The 20,856-nt window shown below is 33.4% G+C and overlaps 1 protein-coding gene across 1 annotated transcript in view; it reads left to right on the top strand.

Moving 5' to 3' along the window:
• TRPC6 (transient receptor potential cation channel subfamily C member 6) overlaps window positions 1-20,856 on the top strand; it is a 138,289-nt gene that overhangs the window by 71,437 nt on the left and 45,996 nt on the right. Inside the window, exons 3-9 of the mRNA XM_044666247.1 lie at window positions 925-1,110; window positions 2,386-2,550; window positions 4,171-4,387; window positions 10,153-10,380; window positions 14,524-14,788; window positions 16,647-16,842; window positions 18,704-18,907. Of these exons, the coding sequence (XP_044522182.1) occupies window positions 925-1,110; window positions 2,386-2,550; window positions 4,171-4,387; window positions 10,153-10,380; window positions 14,524-14,788; window positions 16,647-16,842; window positions 18,704-18,907 (1,461 nt within the window). The remainder of the gene's footprint in view (window positions 1-924; window positions 1,111-2,385; window positions 2,551-4,170; window positions 4,388-10,152; window positions 10,381-14,523; window positions 14,789-16,646; window positions 16,843-18,703; window positions 18,908-20,856) is intronic.

The raw sequence follows: 20,856 nt of genomic DNA, 5'->3' as shown, positions 1-20,856 counted from the left end.
GGCTTTCACTGATGCTCAATTAATTAAGGCCTTTTCACACCTGGTTTAAGCCTGATCAACATATTTACTACAGGTGTTTTCATCTGATTATGTAGTTATTTTAAGTGAGTTAGAATTGTTGATTGGTTCATTTATTTAACCCTCTCAATTCTGAAAACTATATGAATTTCTAATACTATGATAATTCTCCTTTGGTTGATTTCTAAATTTTAAGTGTCAGGGGAAAAAATGCTTTGAATCTGGGACCACAAGACTGGGATTTGAGTCCTTATTTTTCCATTTACTCTTCCTGTATTTTTGAGTCACTTATCATTTTTCTATCTTGGTCCCCTCATCTGTAAAATGGGGGTAATAATTAAAATATTTGCACTTTTTATATCTCATGTTTTTCATGAGGATCAAATAAGATAATTCGTCTTATGTGTTTTCTTAACAGAAGGAACTAAAAAAATCTGAGTTGGTATTGTTAGTGTCATAGTAGTAAATTGGAAATGTAATCTCCTAAGGATTTGTCAAATGTGGACAACGTTCCTATCTGAGACATGAAAATAAGTGAGACAATAAATGATACAGTACTTTAGTTCTTTCAGAATTCTGGGGAAAGAGTTTGAACAGAAATTATTTCCCCTTTGCTATTGATATATCATATAATTTTGCTAAAGTTCATTTTTACTAGCCCTAGGATACACCTGAGTTACATACACATGCTGATAAAATTTCCTTCTTTTTATGGTAGAATAATAAATTTTTACTGTGTTCATGTTAACTTAGGTGAACAGTAAGTGAGAAATATTAAGGAATATTGAAGCAATAGCTCTCCCCACTCCACCCTGGAATTGTTGACAGACTTACTGATCAGAGAAATTTTTCTCCTTGAGTCTAAAGTTGTAAAATCAGCTTTGTTATTATGTCTTCTTTTCCTAGAATGACTACAAAAGATTGTCAATGCAGTGCAAAGATTTTGTTGTCGGACTTCTTGATCTTTGCAGAAACACAGAAGAAGTGGAGGCCATTCTGAATGGAGATGTTGAAGTGAACTCTAATAGTGGAGACCATGGGCGTCCAAGCCTTAGTCGTTTAAAACTTGCGATTAAGTATGAAGTCAAAAAAGTAAGCTCGGGCACTGAGCCCAGTTTCTCTTGCTTGCACTTTTATTTTTGCTAAATAGAGCTGAAGCAGTGACAACTTAAATATTGTCCCATCTAGAAAACAACAAAAACAATGCGACCATGCATAACATCTCTCTAAGCTTAAAGTTAAATGGACAGTATTTAACCAAAAGAGAAAATTAATGAGGCAATATGGGAAAGTGGTTAGAATTATGGACTTGGAGACAGGAGAGATCTTGGTTCAAAGCCCATTTCTGACTTAAAGTACATTTGGGACCATAGTCTCAAAAGAGTCAACTAAACTCTGAACTTTATATTCTTTGTCTGAAAACAAGGATGTTCATAACAGTACCTATCACACAGAATTTTTGTAAGGTTGAAATGAACTAAGTTTCTAAAGTACTTGTAAACCTTAAAGTTTACAGATGTCCTTAGACCCACTCACCCTCTTCCCAGTGGTGGTACCTTTGTAAAAATCCTAATGGATCCCAAGGATTCCTGGTCCTTTCTCTCTGTATGGCAGCAAAACTGTCCTATGTGTTATCCCTCTCAATTAGAGTATGAGCTTCTAGAGAGCAGAGATCATCTTTTTCCATTTGTGTACCTAGCACCTAGTACAATATTTGGCATAGAGTAAGAACTTAATAACACTTCATTCATTTAACACTCAAAGTACTTTATAAATAGATGGTCTCATTGAAATGGAAGGAATAGAATGGAGCAAGAAGATCTCCCGAATCAATTGTTCTTGTTTAAGTAGGTGATTGTTGGGTACTTCATTACCTTCTAAGTTTTAGCCCTCTAAATCAAATTTCTGGTCACCCTGTTCTAGATTTGTCTCTAAGTATTTGGAATTGGGCTTAAAGTTAGATAAAAATAAACATTTTGCTTTATTTCTGGCCTAATCCAATTTGGGATCCCAGTTTGGGATGGCTAACTTTTTTTTATCATCTCCTACTTTCTTTTTTGTGAACCTCTCCATTTCCCTTCTTCACCTGTTTCTTCCTCTCTTCTCCTTCCTCCTTCTGGAGAGTCTTAGCTGATACTCTATAGATGTCACAAGTTCTTTCTTTACATTGGTCTACTGTAGTGGATAAAACATAAGTTGTAAAAACCTGCTAGTTAGTTTTACATTTATTAACTGAATAGTTTTCATCTTAAATTTGTACTCTGATAAAATGACACCCTAAAGGGCTCAAAATAATATATTTAAATAAGAAAGGAGGGTATCTTAATTGTCCGTTAATTGTTTTCTTCCATTTGATCTCTGTTCCAGTTTGTAGCCCATCCAAATTGCCAGCAACAGCTTCTCTCCATCTGGTATGAGAATCTCTCAGGTTTAAGGCAGCAGACTATTGCTGTCAAGTTTCTAGTGGTCCTCGCTGTGGCAGTTGGCTTGCCCTTCCTGGCCCTGATTTACTGGTTTGCTCCATGCAGCAAGGTGAGTTGGTAAACCTGAGCTTAGCTTCTCAGTTTAGAGAAAAGCTTGTACTGGAGAAAATCATTTGAGAAGTAGGAAAAAAAATCAATCATTAGAGTTAAGTAAGGGGCCACTACGGATACCCAACAGGTGAAATGTTGCAATTCCCTCATTTGGAAATGACTTTATTTTCTTCTAAAATGTTACCTCTGACTTTCATAAACCATTCTTTTTTCTATATTAATTCTTTTTCTTCCTGAAAATGTAATAAAAGTCATGTGTTGCTCTTGTAACAAAACCTGTTGTACTATGCTCATGGGGCATTTCTAATTATTTTAGAATAAAGTAATTTCTTTCCATCCTATCCATACAGCAGTGTTTGGTGACAGAAATATGATCAGTATTAATAAATTCTGATTAGCCTATGAGGAAGCATATAATAAAATGTTACCCATCTTATTATATAATATACATTATATTCTATATTTGAATACATCAATAACCTTTCCTTGCATCAGTGATTGTAAAGAGTTGCAGGGGCTAAAACTTTTATCACCTCACACCTGATGTTAAAGCCTTTTTGGACTTAGACTGGTTGTCGGTCTACAGATATTGTCTATTCGCAAGCCCTTCCCTGAAGATTTTCTAGCCTTTGTGGGCTTCCTAGATTGCCTTGTAACAGCAGAGTCTTCATCTGAGTAAGACTGTGTGTGTGTGTGTGTGTGTGTGTGCATGTGCATGCACTTGGGGAATAGAGGACAAAAACATTTCACCATACATTTCACCTGAACTACCAATGGAGGGGGAAACTGTTCGTGTCACTGATCTTGTTAAGTGGACTAAAAACAATATAAATCATTTTTAATCAGGTGTTCTATAATATACAGATACAGCCTTGGCATTTGTATTAGCCTCAACTATCAAAAAAAGAGGTTGGACTGAGTAGTTTCTTCCAGCTCTAACTTTCCACGATATCTGCAATCTATTACCACATGAAATGGAAGAGGAACAGATGACCATACCTGCCATGAACTTTCTGAAAGGATATAATATTGCTGATTTTATTAGATATTAAGACCATGCTGGGAATAATGCCATTTTGCTTTTATACTTTTTTAGTGCTCTGTGAAGGTGATGAAAGTTTTCTTTTGGTATCAACCATAATTATTGGGGAGAAATTGATTACAATTGCAACCAAATCTCTTCATTATCTGGGGCCTGAATTCCACATGTGAAAATAAAATAAATGAACTGAGCCAAATAAATCAAATAATGATCAGTCAGTATTGTATTTTGACATAGCAAAAATTGACCAATATTTGTGCGCTTATTTTCATGTATATTTCCTTGAGTCTTCAGCCCACCTAATTGTATGTGCTCCTTTTGTTGATGGAACTTTTATTAAGTAATTTGTTTTGAAATCAGTATTAACAGTAGCAAGGTTTGCCTTAAGAGAAAAAAATCAGTAAGAAAAGAATTTTCATGAAAATCTTTTATGTTTTTGTAATTAATCTAATAAGTATATAGATGAATTTGGCGAACACTATTATTCTATAGAGATGTAACCTGTCTTTACTGTTTTCAAAAATATACAAGATTTAGTTGACTCTGTCTTGATGTGTGTTCTGTGATGTACTACAGATGGGGAGAATAATGCGTGGACCATTCATGAAGTTTGTAGCACATGCTGCCTCTTTCACCATTTTCCTGGGGCTCCTAGTCATGAATGCAGCTGACAGATTTGAAGGCACCAAACTCCTCCCTAATGAAACTAGCACAGATAATGCAAAACAGCTGTTCAGGATGAAAACATCCTGCTTCTCATGGATGGAGATGCTCATTATATCCTGGGTAATAGGTAAAGTCTAATTTTCCATTATAATTCAGTTTTGCAGCCCTAGCAGTTGGACTGAATGACACTGATTCCTTCAGACTAAACTCATACAAATGTATGCCACACGAAGGGGGAAAATATAGCAAATGCTATGATTTCTTTTGTGTCTTTAAGGCTCTGTTGTTTTGTGTTTACTACTGACTTCGTATTCTCTTCACGAGGATTATGTTTTTCATATATTTGAAGAATGCACAAAAAGGGAATTCAATAGGAAATTATGAGTGAAATCCTGCTGATCATAATTGTGCAAAGCTGCCATTCACATTCAAGAGAAACATGACTTCAGTCTTAGAGGAACATAAAATCTCCAAAGACTCATTAATATGTGCTAGGATTGGTTATTCAACCAGATAATGAAATAAAAGTATTTTGGCTAATTGGGATTTAGATATGTATCTCTAATCTCACAAGTCAGTTTAAAAGTTTAAAGTGAGGTAGCATTGTAGATAGAAATCCTAGATCCAAGAAAAACACTTACTAGTTGTGTGATCCTAAGTAAGTCATTAAAAACTATATTTTTCTCAGTTTCTTTAGCTGTAAAATTGAGATAATAACAGCAGCTACTTTTCAGAGTAGTTGTATGGATCAATTCAGGTAATATAACACTTCAAGGATATTTGATGCTAAGACAAACATCAAAAACTTGGGTTGCCTTGGCCACATCAGCCACGTGGTTATCTCATATAGGACAATGAGGGAGGATACTAGATAGCTTTAAACAGGAAATCTCTTGTGTAGTTCAGGGAATAATGCAGATGATGCACAAGTCAAAATGTCCTCTTTCAAGTCCCTGGTCCTCTTCAAAAATGAAGGATGAACAACAACAGAAGAAACTCTAGGGACCATGTAGCCCAATCCTCTTATTTTACAGTTAATGAAACAGAAAATATGAAGCCAACATTAGGAAAGATTTTTTGGGTTTGTCTTTAAAGAAGACCAGATTATAGACAGGTAGATTAGCTCTAGAGATAAAAATGATTTATACATAGGAAAGAAGAAATTAGTCAAAATATGCCCATTTTTTAAACTTTTCTTAGTGTTTTAAGCATTTAATACATCCATTATTTTATGTGTGTTAATGTTTTATTTAACAATATAGCTCACAACCTATCAATTGTTTTCAGAATGATCCTCATCCATTTTTTTTTAAACCCTTGTACTTCGGTGTATTGTCTCATAGGTAGAAGATTGGTAAGGGTGGGCAATGGGGGTCAAGTGACTTGCCCAGGGTCACACAGCTGGGAAGTGGCTGAGGCCGGGTTTGAACCTAGGACCTCCTGTCTCTAGGCCTGACTCTCACTCCACTGAGCTACCCAGCTGCCCCCATTTATTTTTTAAAATAAAATTTGCATTCCTTCTCAACAACTTCATCCACAAGTTCTTGTAATAAAGTGCGACAAAAAAGAAAAGAAAAACATTTTACAAAAGTAAATCTCATGTCAAAAACAATCTGATATTATATGCAGTATCTCCCTTCCACTAAAACCACTTCTTATAGTAGCAGAGAGTGATTGTCTTTTCTTGTTTTTATTTGAGGCCAACTTTGGTCACTATAATGTTGTAGAATTTTTGTTTTTGTTATTTCCATTTATAATACATCATTATAATTCTTGTGTATGTTGCTTTCCTGATTCTGTTTATTTCAATTTGCCTCAGTTCATAATTGACCTGATGCTTCTCTGTATGCATACAAAAATATTCTATTATTTTCACAAACCCACATTTTAAAAATAAAAAATGATGAATATAAAATGAAAATATTTTATAAATAAATATTTTTATAAAGAGTCCATTGAGGTTGTATTCATTTGGCAGGTGGCCTTACTTTGGTTCTTTAATATTTTACAGTTACCTCATAAAAATTCAAATAAAGTTTATAGGTTTGTCTTTTACACACGCAGATCTATCCCATTATAAATAATACCTTCTCCTTAAATTAGAAGTGATAGTGGAATCTGAACTGCATAGCAGTTTGCTACACCATGTGTTTCTGGTCAATGAATATTTAATTAGGCTTTTTATTTGTGGAAGAATAAAAAGATTTTACTAGGAAAATATCAGTTTGCTGACCTTTGTGTTTGATCTCAGAGAGTTTCCTCAAATCATTTTAGAAAATGGTATGTAGGAGGAATTGTTAACTAAGTATTTACTACTAATATTTTGCTATCATAAGATCAATAAGCCTCAAGAATAAAACCAGTATTTCTTTTATTTATTTAAGTTCATTCTTGCAAAAATACTGTTATATCTCCCTGCAGGAATATCGAAAGGTTTCCTATTTAGGACTGTATAGGTTCCATTTCAGAAAAGATCAACAGGTAAAAGGCTGGTTTAAAGCTATGGATATTTCCACCATAATCAGAGACAAAAATTTCCACTAAGTTCAGAGACAAAAATGTATTTCTTTTCTCACATTTCTCATTTACCATTCTACTGCAACCACTCCAGTTGGGATGCTCCTATAATGGGGCAGTGCCCCTTTCCTGACACCAGTGCCAATTGTTCTGCCTTTAATTTCAATTCTACACCCTCCAGTTTGTTTTTTTCAACAGATTGTCCCAACTTTAAAGGTGAGGTCAAAATCACCTAATCCCACCTAACCCTGATATGTGTATTTTGAAAGAATGTATCTTTATGTTGTTCTGTAAGTCCCTTGTACTTTCCTTTGATATAATCAAGGCCATTACAATTTGTAGATATGAGGAGCAGTCTGTTCAGATTGACTGAGAGTCTTGGTCATACCCTTTGGAGAATATATAAAACCATCAAACAAATCAGAATGATAGACTTTAGAGAAGCAAACATAGACTTTTGAATAGCTACTGAGAGCCCTCAGAGTAGAAGATATGTTGGAGAAGGTATCCTGAACATATCTCCTAATTTCTAATGCTTTTGGAAAGAAAATAAAAAAAGAAAAAAACAAAACAACTTCTTGCAGTAGAAATAACCAAGAAGTTTTAGTGCAAAAATATTTCTGCAGGCAAGCTTTAGATATAACTATATCTATTTATACTGATAGATATATAGATACATAGATACATAGATAATATGTAGTACATACTTCATTTGCCAGGATATATAACAGTGGATAGATATCTTTTGGTACAGATGTATAGCTAATCCAGGATCTTTCCCTTCCTTCTTCAAAGGAAACTATGGATTTGTACCCTTTTGGGGGAGCAAAAGGTAGACTGAATTGGTTGCTTGCTTCCCTTCCCTATCACCAAGGGGGAGCTCAAGGGAGGTTACTTAAATTAGGAGAGGTTACTTTAACTTATCTATTAACTTAAGGTACTATTTAACTTAACATATCTAGTTTAACTGCTTTTCATCAAACTCTGATTAGACAAAAGGCTATATTAAAGTAGATGGAAATCAAGGAAGTTCTATGGAACAGAGTAGACTAAAGAATACAGAAAAGTAAAGTAGCTTTTTGACTTAAAAGATCAAAACACCTTAGTTGGAGCAAAGAGAAAGACAGTTATATCACTGGTGGATTAGAGTTGGACACTAGGGTTATCAGCCCTGGAAGTCAAGGGACATTTTGGGAATCTCCTCTATGTCTACAGTTCTAAGGACTCTCTGTAATCATTCAGAAGTCCACAAAGAAGTTTCTATTATTTCTCTAAAATCTCCAGTAGTTTATACAGGCCCTATAGTCTATGACCAAGTATTTCAGCCAATCTAAACTGAGTTGTACTTAGGTATTCTTGCCTTGTTCACAAACTAATGCAATGAGAGTTAACAACAGATGTGTTCTCAGCTGATGAAGATATCAAGACTAAGTAGGTTGGGATTTTTCCAACCCTAACCTTACACAGTTCCATTCTTTCTCTCTATTCTTTGATATGTGTATTTACTGATTCCTTTTTTGTAACCATGTCCTCATTAAATCCCACCATTACTGCTAGCTTCTATCCTGTAACTCTCCTCCCTTTCTCCATGAAATTACGGGAAAAAAACAAAAACAAAAACAAAAAACCTATCTAAACTGTGTGGCAAAACATCTAAAGCATTTGCAATCACTTAACAGAAAAGTACCAAAACCCCAAAGGCTTCTTCTTAATATTCATCCTTCTCGACATCTATGCAGCATTTTACCTCTACTTATCACTCTTTCTTCTTTGATGTACCCTTCTCTCTGACTTTTCATGCCTTTGACTTTGCCTTATTCTCCTTCTACATTTCTGACAACTACTTAATCTTCTTTGCAAGATCATCATCCATGACATGTTTTCCAACAAGGGAGATACTCCAAGGTTCTCTATATTGGGCACTACTCTAGAATGCTTTCTTTTCTCTATATTCTTTTTCATTTGGAGATTTTTATCAGTTTTCATGTATTCAATTATCATCTATATGCAGATGATTGCTAGATCTGCCAACTTTTACCTATAGCATGTGGAATAGTACATTTTCAATAGTAAGGATTGAATAATTTTTTGTTGATTTGAACTAAATATTTGCATACAGAAGGTATAAACATCAATTGTCTGGATGGTATAATACTAAAAAAATAAAAGAAATGGTTTATAGGATATATAGAATTAAAATGGAAAATGAATTCAATGAGTTAAAATATCTAAATCCATGGTACAAGTTAATGTTACAAATAAAGAATTTCTTAATAGAAATTTTATTTTCAAAATATTAATCATGCTTCATATTAGCCAAAACTGTGATACAGGTTTTAATAAAAATAATGTTAATTTAATAACATTAATTAGCACTATGCATTAGAAAGCATAGTGTCCAGAATAAGATTGGTAATTATATTAATCAGCTTAGCAAAGAGCAAAACATATATATGTAATACTGTGCTCAGGTATGAGGAACTATTCTTTAGAAAGGACATTGATTAATGAAAGAACATACAAAGGAGAAGGATCAGGATAATGAAGAATCTAAAAGCAATGTCTTATGAGAAATGGTTGAAGGACCTGAGGATCTTTAGACTGAAGAGAAGACTTAAAGGAGGTCAAGATCTGTGTCTTCAAATAATCAAAGACCTGGCATGTGGAGTAGATATTTTTTCTGTAACAATTAGAGTTATAGAGTTCTAGCAGTAGAAGAGACGTTCTTATGAAATGAGATCTCCCCATCCTTGGAAGATGCTAAGCTGAGGCAAAATGAATATATGTTCAGAGAATCATATATATCATTCCTAAATTTGATGGGAGATTGGACTAGATGATCCATAGGGTTTATTACTACTAAGATTCTCTCTCTTTGGGAATGGATATGTGTATATATATATTAGTTTATTTTTGAGGGTAATTCTCAAAACCCAGGTAAAGGAAAGATATTTTCCATTCTTCAAGTTCTAAACATGTGATATAGTGTACCAAGTGTTGTATGTGGAGTCAAATGATCTAAATTCAAAACCTATCTCTCCTGATTTCTATGTATGTGGTTTGGGCCTAGACATTTCCTCTCAGCTGAAGAAATTTTTTCAATTATAAAATGAAAATACTGGACTTGATGAATTCTAAGGCTCTTTTTACATCTTTCTTTCCATAAGGGAAGAAAACAAACAATTACTTTTGATTGATTTTATTTTGACATTCTAAGATTGTATAAATTCAATTTTAGTCCCCCCCCCAAATGGTTTTCTTCCTCTGATAAAAATAAATTGTTCACTGAAGTGCTCTGTCTAGTGATAACTAAAAAAATCTTCATCCTACCAGTAACAAAATGCAAACTTGTGTTTTTTCCCTTTTTATACACAGGAATGATATGGGCTGAATGTAAAGAAATTTGGTCCCAAGGTCCCAAGGAATATTTGTTTGAATTATGGAACATGTTGGATTTTGGCATGTTAGCCATCTTTGCAGCATCATTCATTGCTAGGTTCATGGCATTTTGGCATGCTTCCAAAGCCCAGAGCATTGTGGATGCAAATGATACTTTGAAAGATTTAACCTCTGTGGGAGACAATGTGAAGTACTACACTTTGGGTGAGTTTATGCTACAGAATTAGTCCATATGAAGGTAAAAAATTCCTGTCTAAAATTTGCCTTTTCAAACATTAATTAATTGGTATCATATCTGTCTGTCTTCTGCTGTGAAATTTACTGTGGTTGCCATTATATATATATATATATATATATATTCCACATTGATAGGTTAAACCTGTTTAAGTTTAGCTGGTTACTGCACATTTCTTAATTAGATGTTCTATCATTAAACACATCAATTGAGGCAAATTATATTATGAATTTTATCCTGAAATTAATGTATTCTTCCTACTATCTATTTTCTTGACCTAATTAATTTTTAAAATGTGCAGTCTCAATTGATGCAGCTTGGCACATTGAGGTAGTATTAAATTTAAGTCTTTCTAGTGCTATTTTTCTTCTTAATTTAGGGATAGGATTTATTTGTAAAATGAGATGGAGAAGAGAATAGCAAACCATTCTAGTATCTTTGTCAAAAAAAAAATGGGGTCATGAAGAATCGGACATGACTGAACAACAACAGGAGCTGTGGTTTTGTCAGGCAGGAAATTCCCAGTGTGGAAATTCCATCCACTAAAGGAGATCAGCAATTCCACTACTACTTATAGTCTTCATGAATTTGGGGTGTGAAGTACTGAGATGTTGGGATTTGCTTGTCTCACATTTAATGTCTGTCAGAAACAGAATTGAATTCAAGTCTTTCTAATTCCAATGCCAATCTTTTATCTACCACTCCATGCTGCCTCCTATAATTATTTACTTTATGTAACATTCTGCAACACCTCTGAAACCAATAGTTCTTGATCACTTTCACCCAAATACCACATCAGCAGAGCCAGTTCTATTAGTCCAAATTAGCCCATGTCCCTTTTTAATAGATTTATTAGGAATTTTTCCCTTGCAAACAAAACAAACAAAAACACCTACAAAATACAATTATATGTGGTCAGAATTCAAATGGACTTCAGAGCTCAATGAATGCCACTGATACTTGCCCAATAATTTCCTCTACAACACACTTGAGGAAATGGTCATCCAGAAATTGCTTGAACATTCCCAGTAAAGAGTAATCATTCTCCTTCCAAATTAGCCCATGTCCCTTTTAAATAGATTTTTTTAGGAAGTTTTCCCTTGCAAGCAAAACAAACAAAAACATCTATATGTCTCTTAGGTACATAGCTTTTTCTTCTGCTTCTCTTATTTATTACTTTTTCTTGATCAATTGCTTTGCCCAAAATTTTCTCTTATGGATTCATTGCCCTTTAATCTTTTTTATTCTTGGTTACTTGACTACTATTTACTGCTGTCACAAAGAATAGAGTGGAAAATGGGTTGAATGCTGCTTAGGACTTCATATCTTTGGTAGAAGGTGGTTACCACTTTGGGGCTAGTAGGATGAAGAACTTTGAGTTTAACAGAAAAGGAACATCTGATTGGGGGCACAAGCCTATTCATTGAACGAAGTCATAAAAGCGGAAAAAGAGCTCTATTATATAGTTCTTTCAATCTCCTTATCTAAAAATCGGGAGGAAAAATAAACCTTTGAGGCAAATGGACATAACATTACACATATATAAGAGGATCACACACATATATAAGACCCTAACTGACCACTTACTTATTTTTTCTCTTGGCAAAGCCAGAGGGTTTATCATAAAAGGGAATGCAGGACAGAAATTGTGGAAGCAGGAAAGATGGAAATGGTGCTTTCAGATTAAAAGATGCAATGATTTTAGATCCAGAAAAAAACTACATAAACAACCAGTGCCTTCTGTAACCCCTTCCATCATTCGAAGGATACTGGTAGGAACTTGACAACAAAACTTCTAATGGGATATTATTTTGAACCCCAGAGAGACAACTTCCAAGACTGGTCTTCTGGACTTGAATTTAAAGATACATCAGACATTATACTCTAGTTACTAGAGTTAATACATTAGAAAAAGAAGAGCAGCAACTTGTTCAGAGGAGGTCTTTGCTATTAGAGTTTGAGATGATGTTCAACTGATTTATGAAGGTACAAACTTTCATGCAAAGTGAGCAATGCTACAGATAATTGAAAAGGAACAATAGTCAAGATTTCTTTAGATGAATGACTTCAGTGTGTTAAACTTTCCACTGTAAAACTGGGGTCCCATTTGGTAGCTTTGGTCTACTTTTTCGAGGGTGGTAGGGACTTTTTCAGACTTATTTGGCCTTCTCAGGCTTGTGAGTCAGGTTGATAAGTTCTGAGTTTTGATAGTTCTGCCACCTGGTCACAGCAGATGCCAATGAGGGAACTGTTGTCTCTTATAGGCCTAGATTTAAGATTTTTATGTTTATTGTGATATCAGGAAGATATAGAACCAATAATGATCGTAGAAAGTAAAGTTACACTGGACAATGGATGGGGTGTTTAATTCTATAAGAGCTATAAAGAAGAGCCTTTCTGGATTCTTTCTGGAATCCAGTGAAGCAGAATGCAATTGTTCTCAATCTGGTTCATCTTTTTTAAGCCTGGGCATGATAGGATGCAGATAATCAGGTGTAGAATCTTTGAATGAGGAGGAACTAAGTGAGAAGTGAAATGGGAGCTTGGTATAAAAGAAAGTGCTGAGAGGAGTTATAAAAAATGAAAACATGATGTAGCAAGAAGTCTTGCTGTCTAGGGGTGACTATGACAAGGCCATGTACCTAGATTGTTGTCAACGTGGAAAAAAAATATTTAAAACACAGAAACTTTGTTACTCAACATTTTTATCCATTAATTAGCTAAAAAGCCATATGTTTGGAATGCTTATCAAGTGTATACACATGAAAAATAGATTAGGTAATTATAAATGGCACAATAAGTATTCAAATATATCACACAAAGCTGGAATGATCAGGCAAAGCTAATGAGCTAAAATTTAATAGGAACATGAGTAAAGCCTTACACCTACATACAAAAAATAAATTGTCAGATTTATAAATACTGGGGTAAATATCCATTCATTAAAAAAAGACCTTGAACTTTTCATAGACTGCAACATCAGTAGAGATGAAAAGATAGCATGGCAAACAAAAAACCAATTTGGTAGAGGCTTCAGGAAGAGAAATATAGTGTCCCAAAAGAGCAAAGTGATAGCCCTCCTATACTCTTCCATAGTCAGATCATAACTGGAAGAACATGTTTAGTTCTGAGCTCTTCATTTTTGGAGAGGGACAATAACAAGTGAATGGTATAAAGCAAGGTGACTAGATTGATTGGACAATAAGCTTATAGGTTTAAAGCTAGGAGCATCCTCAATGGCCATCTATTTCAACCTCATTCATTTTACAGAAATAATGAAGAAACTAAAAACCATGATATGAGGTTAGATTGAATGAACTAGGGGTTTTTGCCCTGGAGAAAGGAACATTTTATTATGAGTTTCAACTATTTGAAGGACTGTTATTTGGAAATATAAGATTTCAAACTCTGGCTACAGAATGTAAAATTATGATGAATGGCCAGAAGCTAAAGGGAAACAGATTTTGACTTAATATTAAGAGGAATTTGCTAATAACTAGATCTGACAAATAAAATGAGTTATTTCATACAAAGGTGAGTTCTTTCATGTGGGTCTTTAAGTGGCAGCTATATGACTTCTTATTAAAGTTCATATTTCATGTAAGGATTGAATTAGAGGAGTTTTCATGTATTTTCCATTTCTAGGATTCCCTCCTCTGACATTTACTAGATTTGTAGCCTTAGCCAAGTAAATTAAACTCTTGTAGCTTAAGTATTCCCAACTATAAAGTGGGCATAATGATAATATGGAAATTATTTTATTATTATCATTAAGAGACTTCATATTGGAAGAAATTTAAAATAGGGCAGATAAATAAATAATAAATAGAGCAGCAAAAAACCAAAACTAGGGCAGGCAGTAAAATCACTGTGTAAACCATTATTCATTTGAGCCTTTAGATATTTATCCTATCTCTAGTCTCTTCCCATGAAGTCCATGGAGACTTTTGATCATGGTCTAAAGTTAAGATGAGATGGTATTCCATTATATGTTTCTGCACACACATACACACACATATCACAGAGATCACAGAGAGGAAAAGAGATGGGATAGGGCCATTTAGATAACTTAGATATATTCATCAAAACTATTGGTTTGTTTCTTTTCCTAGCCAGGATAAAATGGGACCCATCTGATCCTCAAATCATATCTGAAGGTCTGTACGCTATTGCTGTGGTTTTAAGTTTTTCTCGAATTGCCTACATCTTACCGGCTAATGAAAGCTTTGGGCCTCTACAAATATCCCTGGGAAGGACCGTAAAAGATATCTTCAAATTCATGGTCATATTCATCATGGTATTTGTGGCTTTTATGATAGGAATGTTTAACCTCTATTCTTATTACTATGGAGCAAAGCAAAATGAAGCCTTCACAACGTAAGTACTCCTGAATTGTGCATTTTTTGTTGTTGTTTCTGTTATGTTGTTTTATTGTATAGAGAAGTAAATGGAGCATGAGACTTGAGGTCAGAAGGATTTGGGTTCAAATCCTGCCTTGCATACTTAATAACTCTATCATCTTTTACAAATCACTTAACCTCTTTGATCTCACTTTCTTCATCTATAAAATGAGTTGGTCTTGATTACTTTCAAGAACCCTTTATTCTTTAAATCTATGATTTTATTATCTTAATTTAAAGATATAGTTTAAAAACTGTTGGATACTTAATCAACCAATGAACTATGTGGTAACAAAAATGTTAGCACAATAACTTCATTGCTTCAGTGTTTTTTTTAAAATTTTCACAGTGTTTCTAATTTTAAATTCTTTCACAAAGATAAAAAAAAAGCCAATGATCTCCTAATTTGGGAGTCTGCTCTTTCCCCTCATGTAATAATTTCATTCTCCATTGAGATGACCTACCAGTATGCATGGGTTGAAGGAGTATTTGTACCTCATAAAAGGCAAATACTTAAATATTTGTGATTTTATTATATTTGATGACTTCTCCACTGATGTGGATAGTAGCCCTTCCTTGCTAGAAAAAACAGTATTCATTGATTTCTGTGCCCCCCAAAAAATCTGAGCTCCATTCAACATAGCTAACCCTGTGTTTGGATGAGAAGAATAGAGTCCAATAGGCAGAACCGTATTCAAAGTCTTTACAAGTTAGAAGAACTTGCCATAATTGGTGTTCTACTGTCACAGGTTTAAAGACCCTCCACAGTATAATGAGACATTGAAAGAAGACTTTAATGAAGGAATAAAAAATGAAAAATGGTTAGAATAAATCCTCTTTTAATACATTATTCAAATATCATATTAAATTTAATCATAAAAAGCAAAAAGTGAAGAATCAATGTTTTCTTGTTAGGAAAAAAGTATCCTTTAGTAATTAAATGAATCAGCCCAGATGGAATTAGCTTTAATTAGTAATTATAGCCAAGACATTTCAATTTTCAGACCCAGCTCAGGGGCTTTCTCAGTGTACTCTGAGATGTTTCTTATCATCATTTCAACTTGAGGTAACTAAATATGGAAATATTCAGTTATTTTACATGAGTATGTAAATATAACTAAAGGGAATCCTTAAATCTCATGAGAAACTTATAGAAATATCATTTTTAATGTAGGAATTATTAATCTGGGCTTCATAAACCCCTAAAAGTTCTGTGGATAGATTTAAGAGGGTCTGTGAACTTGCATGGGAAGAAATTATACTTTTATATTCGCTAATTTCTAGCTGAAATTTAGTATTTCCTTTAATTTTTAATTTAAAAATATACTGAAGAATCCATAGGCTTCACGAGATTATATTACTCTCCTTTGTATATATCTTCTTTTTTAGCTGAACTGGTCATTAGCTCTCATCTGTTCATGACACTGCGTCTCTTTCCTTCCCATCTTTGCTAAGGTGGTTTCCCATATATGGAATGCACTTACTCTTGGCCAAATTTTGAAGTTTGTTCAAAGCACTGCTCAAGTGCTGCTTCCTACAAGTTTTTCTTTCTTTTTCTTTTTTTTTTCAGTGCTCTCTGCCTCTTACTATACTTCTTTGCACATACATTGTATTTCTCCAGTAGGATGTAAGCCTCTTAATGTCAAGGTATATTCCATTTGTCTCTCTATCCATGTCCAACCTCTAGTACAGGGCCTGGCACATAAAAGGTATTTAATTTGTGGTATAGAATTAAATGCATGTTCTCATATCATTCAGCAACAATCAATGAACAATGATTAATAAATACTTGAAAGCTGTCAATAGCATTTTTAAATTTTTAATTTCTTTTTCAGGGTTGAAGAAAGCTTTAAGACATTGTTCTGGGCTATATTTGGACTTTCTGAAGTAAAATCTGTTGTCATAAACTCTAACCACAAATTCATTGAGAATACAGGTTATGTTCTTTATGGAGTATACAATGTGACCATGGTCATTGTTTTGCTAAATATGCTCATTGCAATGATCAACAACTCATTCCAGGAAATTGAGGTAAACATATTAATCAAAAGCCTTTATTCCTTTTAACTGGAGTGCTGCTATCTACATGTACTAATCACTTTCATTAAGAAAATAACCTTTCTGGATTATCAGTTAAAATTAAAAAAAATTATCAGTTAAAATAAAATAAAATAAAAAATAAAAAAATTCCTCTGGCTTTATTTGATTGCCTGACACTTTTGATGGATGAGAACCATGACCCTGGAAGCCTCATGTATATGAAATGATTAACAAAATCGCAAAATGAGAAAGTATAGAGGAAAGGGGTAAAGAAGATAAAAAACTTTTATTTTTTAATGGTTTCTGTTGTTTAATTAAATTTGGTTCAAAAGACATTTATCAAGTACCTGTCATTGTGGCACTGGGTTTTAATGTGGAGAGCAATAAAAAGATAAATAAGACATGATCCTTGCTCTCAAGGAGATAACAGTCTAATAAAAGAAGACATATACTCAAATCTCTATAATACAAATAGAATATGTATATTATACTATATATAATGGTTATAATATAATAGTATATTGTTATTTATCAGAATATATATTATATACCACATGCATTATATTTTATGTGTATATAACATACATATATACTGTATAACATTATATAATAATACATAAAATACATTATCTGATTATAATGTGCTATTATTACTTATAGTATGTTATATACAGTATAATATAGTATAATTATTAAGAGTACATATTATAACAGGATAATATAATAGTTTATCAATATAGTATTATATAATAGTATTTTAAAATATGAGAGTATATTATATATTATAACAGGAAAAAGATAAAAATACTAAGTTACAAATTGAGGTAAAATTATGAAAGAAAAAATTTTCACTGGGTTTTGAAGGCTGAATATATCTTTCGATAAGTAGACAGATGGTGGGTAATACATTCTGGACATAAAGGAAAGGATGAGGATATGCTTTAGTTTTAGAGGAGGAAAGGCCATGAGAAATTTTGGGAATGGTGAGGAGTTCCATTTAGCAGAAGTAGAGAGTATGGAAAAAGAAGTAATGGGAGGCAAGACTGGGAAAATAGTTTGGAGCCAAAATTATAGATGGCTTTCAATGTTAAGAAAATGTTTGGTCATTATTCAGTAGGTAATGGAGAGCCATTAATGTTTTTTCAGAAATGGAATAATATGATCAGAGCTATGTATTAGTAAGATAAAGTGACAGTGCTATATAAGATTTGAGTGGAGGATCCTAGTCTTGTAAAAAATGTTATTGCATTAAGCTAGTCAGATGGTGATGGATGAAAGAAATATTACAGAGTTAAATTGTACAGGAGTTGGCAACAGACTGAATACAGAGGCAAAGAGAGTGAAGATACATTATTAAAATATAACAACCTATGACTGTATAGATGTTTTGCTATCACAAAACATAGAATTATTTAGTGATTTTTTGTACTTGTAATCTAGTTTTAAAACTCTTCAATTTTGTTTGGTAATAATATTTCATTATGGTAGTCCATAAATCTTAGACAAGATCCCATGATCAATAGGTAGAAACTAAAGACTCTTTAAGACCTTCAGGTCCCAAAGATAATTGCAGTATTCCTCCAAAAATTTTAGGACATTAGTCATGTGCTACAGTTAAAAATCTAGAAAAATATTTCTGTTTGTTTATAAGATGAAAGACTCAAAACATATATCATCCAAATACTTTTGAAATATAAAATGCATTTTCTTAAATTTTTGAGAGAGTGAGAAATGGTTTCTTACATTTTGTTTATTTTGTAAGGAATTAATAATCCAAATGTGAATTACTAGTAGATGTGTCATAACAGTTCTGTGAGTAAATGTCATTGCTAAACTGCATTGTGTTTTACAGGATGATGCTGATGTGGAATGGAAGTTTGCAAGGGCTAAACTTTGGTTTTCCTACTTTGAAGAGGGACGAACACTCCCTGTTCCCTTCAACTTGGTGCCAAGTCCAAAATCCCTGTTCTATCTTTTACTCAAACTTAAAAAATGGATTTCTGAGCTGTTTTGGGGTCATAAAAAAGGGTTTGAGGAAGATGCAGAGATGAACAAGGTAATTTAAACTTCATTCCACTAAAGAACATCTTTACATGTTTCAAAAGCATTTAATTTTCATTACTATGGTCCATGAACAGACTTTATTATATGACCAAGTTATTTTCTATGTACCAAATGTAGGCAGTTTTTTTTTTTTCACTAAGGGAGGTATATTCAAGCTAAGAAAAAGAGTTTTTTCAGTTTATAAAAAAAAGAAATGGCCAAGGTATGACACATAACCTACAAAGGTGAGATGTTACATTTTGTATATGTCAGACATTGCAGAATTGATTCTCATTTTATTGTGATTAAAAATATATCATTTCTATTTGTACTACATTATTATTACATTTCTACTTATGGTACTAAGGCAGTCTCCTCTATTCCCTGACAAGAGTGAGACACCCTTAGTTGATGTGCTTTTATAATAAAAAGATTGAAAAAAATGCCACAAGCCCCACATAAAGGAGACCAGGCTTGCCAGTAATGGCTGTGAAAACGAGCTAAGAGTTTTCACATAATTATAGATTTAAGTCTAGAAGAAATCTCTGAGATCATGTCCAGTTCTTCTTCCTTCTCATTTGGCAGCTGAGGGGCCTGAAATCCAGAAAGGTTAGGTAGAAATTCCTTTTAGATCATATAGCTAGTAAGTCTCTGAGGCAGAATTCCTCTGCAGGTTTTCCTGCCTTGAAGCTCAGTGCTCTATAACCATGCTTTAAATACCCACAAGTTGGAAAAGAAATGTGAAAAGAACACGTGCTTGGGAATCTTAAGGTTAAATCCTATCTCTGTGATCTTGGGGGCAAGTCAAGAAAACTTGAGAGGTGACATGGCGTCACACATAAAGAAAGCATAAGACTTAGAGTCAGAAAAACTTGATTTCAAATCCAGCCTCATACATTTACTAATTGTGTCCATGATTAGGCCATTTAAACATTCTTGGACTTTTTCTCTTTCGTAAATAATAGCAACAATAGCAACTACATAGGCATTAGACACAATAAACCCTTTTAACTCCACCTAAGTATAAGAATCTGATGTGGTTGTTCAAAAGCTAATAAGTTCTTTTTTTTCCTAATATGTTCTTAAGCTATTATAATGAAAGTATCGTGCTCCAATCACAAGAGGCAAACCTTGGAAGGCTGGTCAATATTTGACAGAGATGTTGTTGAAAACATTCCTTCTTCAAGTAGATGTTTGGGCAAGATGATTCCTAAGAGCCCTTCCAATTCTATGCCTTTCTAGCTCTACTTGTCCCTGGAAAAAGGTTAAGGAGGGAAAGGGGGAAAATATAGTTATAGAATTGAATTTCTTCCATATGATAAGCAGTCCCTTTTATCAAAGAGAAAATAAGTATCAGAAAGGCAATTAAAAATATCCTTTCAAGAGTCTGATAACATTGTGTTCCTGTTCTGTTAGTAGAGATCTCTCTTAGTGATGCTCCATTCATGCTCTTTTTAAGGCCCTGACAACAAAAGGTGTACAATTATGCCTTCTAATTTTGAGGCAGTTCATCTCTATGCCATTCCTGACTATCAAACAAAACTTTTTGATGTCTTTAATTGAGCGAATATAAGGGAGGTGGTATTCATTATGTTTGGAATAAGCATCAGACAAAAAATGAGGAAACCTAAGTTTTATATATACAAAAAGGATCTAAATATATATATATATATTTAGATCCTTTTTTCCTGGACAAAATCCCTAACTTCTTTATGCCTCAGGTTCCTCATTTGGAAAGTAGGTATTTTTATATATATATATATATTTTTTTTTTCCCCAAGACCTGAGGCATATAGAAGTTAAGCATTTTGTCCAAATTCATATTGATATATATGTATGTAGATATTTATTTATGACAAACATGTTTGTACATATATGTGTACATCATACATGTACACACATTACCTCCCAGAAATGCTGAGAGCTGAGATTTAAATTAAATTGTAGACAAAAGCACTTTGA

Source organism: Gracilinanus agilis, chromosome 3 (genome assembly GCF_016433145.1).
Source record: "Gracilinanus agilis isolate LMUSP501 chromosome 3, AgileGrace, whole genome shotgun sequence".
Lineage (NCBI taxonomy): Eukaryota > Metazoa > Chordata > Mammalia > Didelphimorphia > Didelphidae > Gracilinanus > Gracilinanus agilis.
The sequence above is the reverse complement of the archived record's forward strand: the minus strand, read 5'-3'. Positions and strand labels throughout refer to the sequence as shown.